At 37.8% G+C, this 12585-nt stretch overlaps 1 protein-coding gene across 16 annotated transcripts in view; it reads right to left on the bottom strand.

Annotated features, from left to right (window-relative positions):
• The window catches only part of SORBS2 (sorbin and SH3 domain containing 2), a 149210-nt gene that overhangs the window by 14843 nt on the left and 121782 nt on the right, over window positions 1-12585 (bottom strand). For 9 of the 16 annotated variants that reach the window (XM_062633063.1, XM_062633129.1, XM_062633191.1 and 6 more), the window contains 6 exons: window positions 9087-10646; window positions 5983-6071; window positions 4684-4730; window positions 3273-3387; window positions 3047-3175; window positions 2571-2774 (listed from right to left, as the gene is read on the bottom strand). In XM_062633063.1, coding sequence (XP_062489047.1) covers window positions 2571-2774; window positions 3047-3175; window positions 3273-3387; window positions 4684-4730; window positions 5983-6071; window positions 9087-10646 — 2144 coding nt within the window. Of the gene's footprint in view, window positions 1-2570; window positions 2775-3046; window positions 3176-3272; window positions 3388-4683; window positions 4731-5982; window positions 6075-9086; window positions 10647-12585 lie in introns of all 16 variants that reach the window. The other 7 variants (XM_062633350.1, XM_062633747.1, XM_062633660.1 and 4 more) reach the window with 2 other exon arrangements.

The raw sequence follows: 12585 nt of genomic DNA on the forward strand, positions 1-12585 counted from the left end.
ATACGTACACAGCATCAGTAGATATCCATTGCTTCAGTAAATACTGAAAATGCATTTTTGTTACTAACCATCCTCAAAATTAAAATTGAGTGAAAAAAAACTTTGATCTCATTATTAGAATTGTACAGAATAATCAGATGTACATCTCTAAGATAGCTGGACCAATTTAGACTTTAAGTATTGCTCTAGAATAGGAAAGTAATTTCAAAAGGACAAATTAATGTCACAGAATAGGAAGGCTAATTTACTTACCTTTTGCTTGAGTTTTCTTGAGGCAAATAGCTTTATTTTATAGCTAGACCAACCTTTGTTACAGAGTCTTTTGTACCAAAGTAAATGGTATAGACTGATACAATGAAGCCTGCTAACAGAGGTATGCTGTTAAAAGCAATGCTCAAGTCTTTTTCCCTCACCTTTCCTCTTGAACAAGGGTCTCTAACCTGTGACTTTAAGGTCAATAATGCTGCTGAGGAGACATTGCCATTTTTGGTTTCCCATGGCTAAAGACTGCGCTAGAGCTAGAGACACAGATGGTCTTGCACAAGTTACAGAGAACAAAGCATGCTCCTGACTTGTATTGCTTACTTATTTTTATCACTATTAGGCCAGAGAAGTTTAGTGCAATTGCTCTAGCAACAGGGAGAGATACGTGCTAAAAGACTACATAGGAAAAGTGGTATCAGTAATCGTGGTAAACTTCAGAACATCTTCAGGACTGCTAAAGTCCTCCTAGATAGTCAGGAGCAAGATGTCTCCTGACATGGTATTGCCACTTCTGAATACAGCTGAATTCAGAAACAGGATGTCTGCTTAAGAGTGTCAGTGGAGGCTCTTATTTATTTATTTATTTATTTATTTATTACTTAGGCTAGAACCAGATGATTTCAAGTTTCCCATGTTACAAAGAAGGCTTCTTCCACTTTCCTCCCCTACAAAACTAAGTTTGGAATACTAACTTAATAATAGTGGCAGGCCAGTTTTGTAATCTGAATGTAAATGCTTTGAAACATTTCCTGTGCTCAGCACTGCCTATAGGGTTATATAAACACCAGCTTTAGCTGCAGTATGTCTTAGAGACAAGTCTGCTCCATAGAAAATGGGGGGAGAGGCATCTCCAAATACCAAGAGATAGCTCCGTAGCACAGAGCACCTAAGATGCCTCATACTCTTGACCTGCCTTCAGGAACCTGTGGATTCCTGTAATCGTAAGGGGCCCTAGCTTATGAATACCTCAGCCTGCAGCTATAGAGTTTGATATTACTTCATTTCTACAGTTTTGTCAGAATGGAAGAGAGAGGAGCTAGTTCCCTGTTGTGACACATTCTGGAAAATCAGACAAGACCTGTTGTAGCAGCTATCCTAACCCAGCCAATACTGTTTAGTTGTAAGCAGTATTTTCAGAGGCCGCTGTAGTCTATAAATGACATCTTTGGTAGCTGTCCCCAAAGTTGCAAATAAATGTGGAGCTTATCTCAAAGCTGAAGCATGTACATGAGCACTAGTATGACAGTATGCAGAGGTTGAAAAGGGGACAAACCCAGCTGAAACAGCGAGATTAGCAGCAGGATAAGAAGTTTGCAACTACACACAAAACCTACCACCCATGCTGAAGAGAGAAACAATGAAGGTAAAGAGGAAGATTTAGAGAAGCTTCCATCTTCAGCACTTGAAATCATTGATAATATATTAATGCTGATCACAGTTTGTATGCAGAAACTTTCTTAGTTTTACTGCTACAAAAGGGCTTGTGTTCCCCACACAGGTGACTGAAATCTCATGAGTGAATGATAAATCAGAATACAGAAATCTTTTTGCAGCATCCTGTAGTGTGATTTGTGGTGGTTATACACTAGGAAGGAGAAGAATTCAGAAGCTATGACAGACATTGATGTGGAAAAAATTACAACTGTAAAGGTCTGAAATGAAGTTCATTAACAATGTGATGACAGTTGCCTTGCTACTAAATGAAACAATTTTGTTACGTTGTTGTACAGCTCCAAAGAACCTCTGTTTTACCAACAGCCTCCTTCTTGGGTGTGAGTGGCAAAACATTATAGTACAAAATAATTAGTGGCTCTCTTTTACTTTGAAAGGAACAGAACTGGTCTTGGCAATCTTTGTCCCCACACAAAATGCCGTCTCTTAACCTCTGCATGCTTATGGGACTGCAGGCTTTTGGGGTAGCTGTGTCATGGGAATGGCTTCACACTGCACTATGAAAGGTCTGCTAGACTTATCTTTAATGCTCACATCCTGTCTAAGAGTCCCAAAATAAGTTTTCTGTTGGCTTGATTTTTTTATTTTTATTTTTTTTTCTCCCCAAATTTTGCCTGGCCCTACTCAATAATGTAATAGCTAATGAGGAAAAGGGCAAAAAGCCTGGCAGAATGTAAGACACACACTTGCCTATTAAAATATTTTAATAACAAGTTACTAATGCAAGTCTACCTATGAAGGAAAGAAAATATAGTGCACTCATTGAATAAATCATGCATTGTATTAAAAAAACCTTACAAGTCCTTCTAAACCCACCGTAGGGGGGACAGCAAATTAAAACAACATGTCCTTACCTTAGTTGAACCTAAATGATGTATTCTGTCACTAGAATAGCTTTGGGGTATCGGAGGATCAGGGTAGTCATCAAGACTTTTTGATGCATTCTTTTTCATGACTTCTACATAGGAAACAGGGAAGATGCCTTGTCTGTTGGTTCCTGCTATTTTACCTTCATACCAGTTTTGATCAACTCGCTTAAGAAGAATTACTCTGTCTCCCTGAAATGCATTATGAAAATGAGTTATCAGCAGATATATTGTAAGTTAATTTACTGAACAGCAAAAAGTAACACAAAGTAGTCTTTTCACTGCAGTGCTGTGAAAGACTGCAAGCCAATAAGCTATTATGTTAGTAGTTTCCTACCATTATGTTGCTTTGTGCATAGCAAATACTGAATGCAGAGTGCACCAAAGCACAGCATTTACCTATATTAATTCTGTTTAGCAGAAGACACTATAACAGTATTTTGATAAACAGTTCTAAAATGTACCTTTCTAAGTGATAACTCCACATTTGTGTCTGCACTGAAATTGTATTTGGCAACAGCTTCTCCAATCTCTCCAATCTGTGCAGGGGGAGGTGGCCTGGCAGGCTGTGCTTTTTCTGGGGGAGAAAGTTTCTAAGGAAAGAAAAAAACCCACAGATTTCCATCACTCTCATGCAGTTTGTGGCCTTATTACCCAAACAAATTCAATGAATTAAAACAAGGAACAAACCTCAACGTAAGAAATAGGGAATATTCCAACTCTTCCATGGTGTTCACCCTCATACCAGTTTTGATCAATTTTCCTGAGGATATAGACAGTATCTCCTTTCTTAAAGGACAGCTCTCTGTAACAAATTTATTTAGATCAGATGCTTACAACTTTACATTTAACTCTTCTACCAGCATAGTTTGAGAACTTTGCACTTTGTTAATGAAAAGTAATGTAACAACTGAACATTTGAAGAAAAAGTGTCACAGCTGCAGTGCACTCCCTAGTTGATTATACCATATAAAATGAAACAATTCACATTTATGAATCCCAGGTACTATCGGTAAGTTATGTAGGCCTGTTTTACACTGTGATTCCAATGAAGTATTGCCTGTTATTTCTAGAGCACTCAGTATATATAGGGTCTGCATGCAAGTAGGGTGTCTTTTGGATCACCTGTTTAGATGCTGCTTTTATGACATGCATCTGAGGGGTATCTGGTGTTCTTTTTGAAATCAGTAGGGAAAACAACAGAATACATCCCAAGTCTCTATGGCCTATTGCTACCTTTTTGCAGCAGGAAAGCTTGGCATGCTTCTGCTGTAAGCGTTTTTCTTCCAACAGAACTGTGTAGAAGCATGAGGAACACGGGATTATATTCTCACCATTTCTGATATTGAGGGCCTGTGATATGTTTAATGTTGGATACAAAAAAAGGGTATTATCCAAATATTTAAGAATATTTTCAGATCCTAGCCTGGGAGTTCTTCACTGTATCATTGATCTGTTTTTCCAAGAGCTCATCTGCTGCTTTGATAATTTAAGTTTTGAGTTTTCTCAGCTGACATAATTCTAGTGTCAGCGAAGATTGTTTTGATGATCCAGGGTGTTTAAACAACAGCAAGAATGAAATACAGGCGCTGTATTTTGACTCTCTCATATCCTAAACTAGTGTTTCCCAATTTTGTTTTTTCTTACGGACTGCTGTGGTCTGTTTTGGTATTGGACATGTTACTTCCTGCAGAGAGCCCGAGTATGTTAAGACAGACAGGAGGATGCTGAAGCATCATACAGAACTTTGGTAAGCGCATTATTTGTGACAATACTTTAAGCACTATACCTCGTATAACCTAAGTACGATTCAAAACAAAAAAAGAGGGTTCAGTGGGTGACCCTCAGGACCCATGCTCTAAACGGCTAAAGATCCACAGTCATTCATGTGTTCAAACAAATACAATGGAGAATATAATAATGTAAGGCATTTTTATTACACACTTTGCTAATGCACAGGCAACTGTGACAGTAAGCAGGGTCCTCTGCTTCCATGGCATTGGGTGCTGAAACTGGATAGAACAGCAGTTAGCTGCCATAAGTGCTAGGAAGACTTTTTTTGAATTATGAATTCTTAAATGATCAAAAGTCTAGTACTTACTTAGAGGTCTGAGCTTTAAAGTCATATACAGCTCTAGCTGGCAGTTTCTGAAAAGTAGGCAAAGTGATTAATACATTCAGGTAGCACTACTGTAGAGTAAACATATTTCAGGTTTTACAACCAAGATCCAAAAAGGAAAGGACATGTGCCTTACACTGGTTCTTGCAGTAACAGGCAATAAAATACACGACTTCCTTCTTTAAGGCAGTTACATGTTCAGGGCTTAGCTGCAATTTCCATTTTTAAAATACTTGATTTTAATACAGATAGCTTTGCAGTTTTGCATTTAAGACAACTACAAAAAAAAGTTAACTAAATACAGATGTGACTTGTAGGCAGCTTGATCTTTAGGTATAATGGAGATTCACATGCTTAATATTCTCTAATACTTTAGATACCTCTTCTGTTAAATTTATTATCCTTAGGCTAATTTCAACTGTAAATACTGCATGATGTTTTATATATGTATATATAAGAAAGAGAAAAAAATATTCTGACAGCTGGAAAAGGTTAGGAATATTTTAAATTTCTACAATCACATTCATAGTTTTAAGAAAGTCTGAGAAACACAGGACTGGAGGTAATCTCAAGATATCTGTGCAGCTTTCTTGATATCACAGACAATCACATCATATAATTCCTTTCATATGTTTATAAAGTTCTCTCACCAAGTATCTGTAAGCTCAATTTTGTTTCAAAAATATGACCGTAAAAGAAGCCTACTCCTCCTCACCTGTGTGGTTGACACACTTGACTGTGTTTCAAAGCTGTGCTGGAAACATGAATTGTGGTATGACCCAAGAGCCTCACTCATCTAGTGACTGCTTCTGATGGGTAACCAACACCCAATACTTCAGGGGAAGGTGCAAGAAGTGATGAGCAGGACTACGTGAGGATATCTGGTAAAGTGATTTAGTCTTTCTCTGCTAGTACACATATTTTTAAACTCTTTTATACTAGGGGCTAGAATGACCTGATTATGCTATTTCCGAGAAATACTATTTGTAATGATATAAGGGTTCACATCTGTTCTATAAGAGGAATAAAACCAGACCCTTGTAAGTTTTGCATAATATAAGATACAGCTTCTTACAAAGCGTGATACTTCAAGAAATTTTAAAGAGTATCAATCTCCTTCATGAAAAAGAAGGATGCTGTCCCATCTAATGATAAGTAATTGCTCCTTCTGTCTGTATCATTACACTGTCTTAAAACCAACACACGTCTTGTCTAAGGTATGTTACCCATTTATATATCCATGGATGGATATAGCTGCATTATTTATTGTTGTTTTGCTACCTCTTTGTCTGTATTTCCTCTTCTCTCCCTTGGAGTACATCGTCCCACATCAGTGAAAGCAGAAGAATAGCTTCCAGGAGACTCCTGGTCTATTGAAAACAGAAATTATGTGAAACTATGGTAAACTAAAATGAAACATTCAAATCTGAGATACTGCTTGGTTTCATTTAGGGGGTGATGAGATTGAAATGTATTATTTAACATTTAATAGAAAGAAAAGCACATGATATGATGGCTAAAGTGCATCTTGAAGAAAATGAAGATACTGTCAAGCAAAGGCCATCCTCTGATCCACAGCAGAATATGATAGAGGATCGAGAGCACAAAATAATGTTTCACTGTATGAAGGGATGCCCTCCACTGACCTAAATGGAAGACATGACACAGTACTAGGGACTCCATCAGGCTCCATGAAACGCTTTTGGAATGCCAACACTATAAACACATAATTACATGCGCAAAGCATGATTAAAGCATGCTTCAATGGGAAAAAAACAAATATTTCCTCCTAAGTGATCTAAGATGTATTTCTACTTTACCAGGGGCACGTGTTAAGCAGCACAAGGGAATTTAAAAGGATGCTATTTTATGAAAACAACTTTGTTGTAAGTTATGGAGCACAAATCATTAGTCACCAATCTATGTGGCAGATTTTCTCTAAAGCAGTTTACCAATGTTTATTACATGATGGTGAACACATCTTTTCATGTTTCAGTAAACCCAAAATCTTATACTCTATAGCTCTGCAAGTTGCTAATGTGAAATGAAAATATGGTGGAATTATTTCAAACCAGAGGATGAAATGAACTGTCTCCTGACTCCCAAGATTTACTAGTTTAGTCTCCTAGTGCCCTAGTGATACCTGCTAGAGGAGACCTATGACTGAAGGTTGTTTTCCTTTGACTTCATTCACATAATCTGTTTTTACCAGGCCCATATTTCTGAAGTACAAGTGGACCAAAAACTAAAAGAATTGAGAGCATCTCATCCATTATGTTTGATTCTTACAGAAGAAAGATTAAAATGGTCTCCAGTGGGTGTTGGCAAAGCCACAAAAACTTGAGGCTATTGATAAATACAGCGGAGGCAAAAATTGAGATAGTTGTATTATTTATGTCAGTTGTTGCAAACATATCATCACCAGCAAGTACACCACTGTCCCAGCTCTGGCCAGCTTTCTTTATATGCCATATGTCTGAGAATGAGGATCTATAGTCGCTGCATAAACCTAAAGATATAATAGCTCCAAACACATCTGTTTGTTTCTTTGTTTTTCTTTAAATTCTAGCAGAAAGAGAAGGACATGGGAGGGAAGGAGTGAAAATGCATAAAAAGAACAGTCTCCTTTATTTTTATACAGCTCCTTATGCAGTCAATATTGGTAATTTTCAGTGATTTTTTTGCTATGATCTTGAAGTCTCTGTGTGGATGGTGGCTGGAAGAGACATACACAGATTCAGCAAAAATGAAACTTCATCAGCAGTAGAGCTCAGCCATGACTTATGCTGATGGAAGTCAATGTAATATTCTGCTGTACTCATTCTCCATGCTACCTTAGGGATATTAATGCTGACAGAGTGTACCACTTCCCTTATGCCAGGCTACTTCACAAGCTGCAGAAGCTATTAGGGATCCACATTTACTCTGCACTGTGGATTTCCTTATTTTCAAGGACTGGAAAATTCTGATTTAGCAACTGTGACATGTGAGCAGCACAATCTCCAACAACTTCAGTCTCATTGCGTAGTACTGCCTGCCAGGAGTAATCATGATCAGGCCTCAAGTATGACTAATTAAAGTCTGAACTCATTTTATAGCTGTTGTTTTTTAAATCAAGTTATCTGTTCTCCGTATGTCTATCTTAACTAGTTAAGAAGGTATGGTAACAGCTTCAGTCTGATTTCTCTTGAAATGCATACTTACTGGTGTGGCATTTGCAAAAGTCACAGAAAAAGATGTGAGACTAAAGAGAAGTAAGAAGGATGGGTCTTATCAAATACCGCATAATTGATATATTAAAGACACTCTTACATCCATCTGTGATTTCAAGCAGAGCTTTGTAATGTCATTTAATTCTCAAAGCTGCTCTGCCACAGAGGAATGTATCTCTATAGAAACAGAATTCTTTAACAGAAATGTTACCATTTAAAATGAGAAAGATTTGCCAAAGACTGTCTAAATCATCTGAGATACACCTTTGTGCACTCCTCCTGTGAATCTAGTTTGCTTCTTTTAATACTGTAAGGTTGAACTTTAAAACATTTGAAGCTCAAAGCAATTTTTTTGAGAAAAAGAGCAGCAGAGCCACAAAGAACTCAAAGCAGTAACTTCCAAACTAGATCGCGGTCAATACAGACTTTTTTAAAAGTTATACTCACACTGGTAATTTCAGTCAAATTTTGATTATTGAGAATTTCCCTTCTAAGAGGATAGGAAATTTCTCAAAACTTCACAGATGATAAATCAAAATTCTATGAGAACTGATTTTGCTGCCACAGAAACTGGAAATTGTATTGTTTGAACAGTGAAAATGAAAACTTCCTAAAATGACCTTACAGTCTATTCACAAAAAGTAATATGAAGAAGTGGAATTAGTGTATTTTCATATGAAAGAAGAATTAAAGAATTAACTTTCTATGATACTGGCAGAATTAACAGCACTTTTGTCACCTACATATAACAAAACTATGCAACGTGTTTTAGATACAGGTTTTGTTTAGTATTTTATTTCAAATAATAAAGGAAGGGCTGTCTGCATATTTGTTTTCTGTTTGAGCAGCATCTTATGATGCATGCATTCACTTTCTATAAGGCCTTTTTCTTGGGGAATAACCCCCACATTGCTTGCTTTGTAACCTGTAGCACTAATAATGTATTAGTTGAAATCCATCTTTACTCCATTTGTCCAGATTACTGTATTTTGTGAATAGACAGCAGATTTATCTATCCTCATCACCTATGTAAAAATGACTTAACGAAGAATTTTATGGGATGAAAGCTTCTTATAGATGACACAAATAAAAATGTAATGAGAAAGGGTAGGAAATACAGGGAGTAAGGTTAGATACATAAATCACAAGGACAGAAGAAGAAAGTTAATCCACCTTGGAAACACAGTGCACTATCATTGTTGTTAGTTGCGTCCATGTCTGGAAAAGAGGCACTAAGAGGTAATCTTCCACAATCATTCTGGTACAGTGGGCAATGGATAGCACCATCTTGAGGCAGTGGATGAAAAGGCTGGTGCATGGGACTCTTTTTTAGAGCTTTAAGAGATGAATTCCGTTCTGGAATGTCTGGAAGCAGCTCAGTAATAAGTCTGTGTAATATACTGTTGTCAGGCAAGCTTCCCCTTCTTTTTTCAGCTTTAATTTGGTCACAGATGTCTTTAAGTGCAGAATCTAGTGCTTCAAATACAGATGACTTGCATTTTTTCTTTTCAGTGTGTTTTTTAGGAGCTGCACCTTTTTTCCTCCGGAAAGGCACTGGACTGACTAGGAATGCTATCTTAGAGAGGCCAGATTCTGTTTCCTGTCTCCTTGGATCTTCAGTGGTTTCTTGTTTAGCCCTTTCATGTTTCAGCATGGTGGTGAAGCGTGTATAAGATGCTGGGCATCGCCCTTTGCAGGAGCTGATGAGGTGCCTGTGGTGGTGGTGGTGGTGATGGTGGTGATGGCCTGATCCATAAAAGCTTTCAGATGACGTGAAGGAGAAGTGGTCAAAGTCACTTTCACTACAAAAGGATGAACCCTCTATCTGGATAAAGTCACTGAGATCAGAAACCACTCCATCTTGATCACTGTCTGAAAAATCCATATGTGATCGTTGTGGCTCATCACTGGTCACTTCAATATGGATTGGCACCAGGGTCTTAGACTTGTAGCTCCGTTGTACCTGAGAGGGATGTCTGCCTTGATTTTCTTCTTCCAGCAAGGATTCAATAGAAAACCGCCTCTGTGGACATATGCCGTTTTTAGGAGGCTCTAGTGTAACAGTTGACAACATTTCATCGCCTAGGTTTGGCATCGATTTTGATTTCTGGATTAATTTTTCAAATTCAGATATTCTGGTTGGCACCATGTCTCTGGGCACCTCTTCAGTAGAAGACTCCCTCCAGCCTTGAAGGATACCTTTGTGCTGTTCTTTTTCATACTGCAGTACTCTGGACTTCACAGAACAAATCACCTCAGAATTCATCAAGTCCTTGCGATTGATGCGGTGCATCTTTTTGTACATTTTTAGGAAGCCTGGGGCATTGTGTGCGGATCTGTGACGAACTCTTGACCTACTACTACCATGGCCCTCAACATATGGGGAGGCCCAGTTCATTGAGCAAACTTCTTTGGAGGAGTCCTCACATAACAGAGAGCCCATGCTTTCAGACTTGGCCTGTGCATCGGGAAAACTATCGTGATCATCTGTTAACAGATCATCATAGCTACGAGATTTTCTCTTTGGAGAAGTAGCTTCTTCTGTGCTGCTCCAGACTTCTGCATTTTGACGAGTCATTTGCCAGCCATTCTTGTAGCTGACTGCCCTTCTTGAATCATTTGGAACAGCTAAATGTTGTCTGTAAGTGCTACAGTAATCTAATTCATTTGAGGTGTTGTGGTTGTGCACTGAGTAACTTGAAAGGGATGGATACACTTTGCTAATATCCCCACCTTTATAATCCATAGAGCAGCATGGTAAAAAGAGACATTGCCAGAAATTAAAAGATTCAGAAAGCTCAAATTAGCATCAGTAAGTGTTAGAAAGATTAGAAAAGAGACAGCAATCAATGCATCTATCAGCTTAGGTCAGTACAGAGGTTGCTACATCCTGGGGCAGAAGAGCTAATAATTAATTTTCCACCAGTAAAAAATGTACTCATGCTAATTTGAACATCTACCCCAGCTCAAACCACCACAATTATGGAGGTGTTACGCCCTCAGCAACTCCCCTGCCAAAGCAGCATAAGAAAACAAACATTAATACTGATTTTGAAGCAGATCAACAGACAATAAAAGCTGCAAAAGATTTAAAGATGAAGCCAAACAAGAAATCTAGACCTCAAGTCAAATATTGACTTTTCTGTCTGGGCATTCTGAAAAAAACTGATTGAGAGTTTTGAGCTGAATAATGCTCAGAGAGTTCACAGCACCTGTGTATTCTAAGATAATTAAGATAAATCTTTTAAGGTAAATCTTTATATGCTATCAAATGGGAAAGTTCTCCCAGTTGTTCACAGTTAGCATAGGCAGCTCTCTCTTTCATTGTGTGATACAGCACTGAAGGGAGTGGTGTTTTCTACAGCTTAAGGACAGCAGAACCAAGTGGCTGAGGAACTGCTATACAGGTGTAAAGGAAGATGTATCTGAACCTAACCAACACGTAGAAGAAACAATAACCCTTAGACTGGCTTCCAAAACAAAGCCTGAACTTTCAAGCAAGTTTTAAGACATTTTATTTGTATGTGCATGCTGGATCTAGAAGCCATTGCGAGACAAATTTAGAGCTGTGATCTCTCATACTTGCACCGAACTTTCAAAAATAGTCTCAAGTGACAACATTCAGTTCAGGACACATGCTTCAAAACACCTCAATCTGCTGTCTGGAACAACCTGAATCTGAATCAGAAACTGAAACGGAGTTCAAAAACTATGCTGATCAAACAGCTTATAGTGTGCTGCTGCTTTAGCAAGAAATAAGAAAAAATAACATTTTAATAATAATAATGCTACAATAATAAACATAATGCTGGGGGAGAATGGAGGGACGCAGGTAGGTCACCTTCCGAAACTTAAAATTAGCTGTGGTAGATGTTCTCAAGGGAAGGGTTTTCAAGCACAGGAAGTGTTTAAGGCGTGGCAAGTGCTCATTATAGGTGGTATAGTCAAAGATAAATGCAGGTAAATGGGGTTTAAACTTTTCACTGCCTGGCTTAGTACACCAAATGGATGAGTTTTAAAAGTACCGCTATACCACTGGGTTTAAAATGCATTTGCTTTTCCATCGCTTCACTCTTCATATTCCTCAGTGGTTTACTTTGATGCATTCTATTGCAGCCTGGATATTATGTTTTTTTTTCACTGGGAATCTACTTTTACAAAGGTCTAAACAGTCCCTAATGCAGCTATAGGCTGCTTAGTGTAGCTATGAAATACAGCAGTTCAATGAATAACAACAACTTAAACAGAAAGAGACCCATTGTATAGAATATTACTCTATATATTACTTTTATTGTCTATTACAGAAACCTTATGTCTTACTAAAAACCCACAAACCAACAACTGATTCAACTACCTATTTTCAGGAGAGAAATGTTACAGAGCGAGAACACTGAAGAACAGTAATAGAGTGGTGAGTTACATGGAAAAAGAAACCAAATAGATTGTATATGCTGTACTAAATACTTCAAGGATTCACAAAATCAAAAATGGATGTCTGCTTGATTAATTTAGGTCCTGATAACTGACAATGTCTACCACATCAGCTATAGATTTGAAAGGTCTACTATACTGGAAGCACATCTTAAATCCTATGTGCTATTTGTCTTGATTTATTTTTTGTATATAGTGAAAACAGTTTTAAAAGCACATCAATCTAATAAGAAAGTAGTGG

The sequence above is a fragment of the Pezoporus occidentalis genome, unplaced genomic scaffold (assembly GCF_034315485.1).
Source record: "Pezoporus occidentalis ecotype Australia unplaced genomic scaffold, CSIRO_AGI_Poc_V1 ctg1, whole genome shotgun sequence".
Lineage (NCBI taxonomy): Eukaryota > Metazoa > Chordata > Aves > Psittaciformes > Psittacidae > Pezoporus > Pezoporus occidentalis.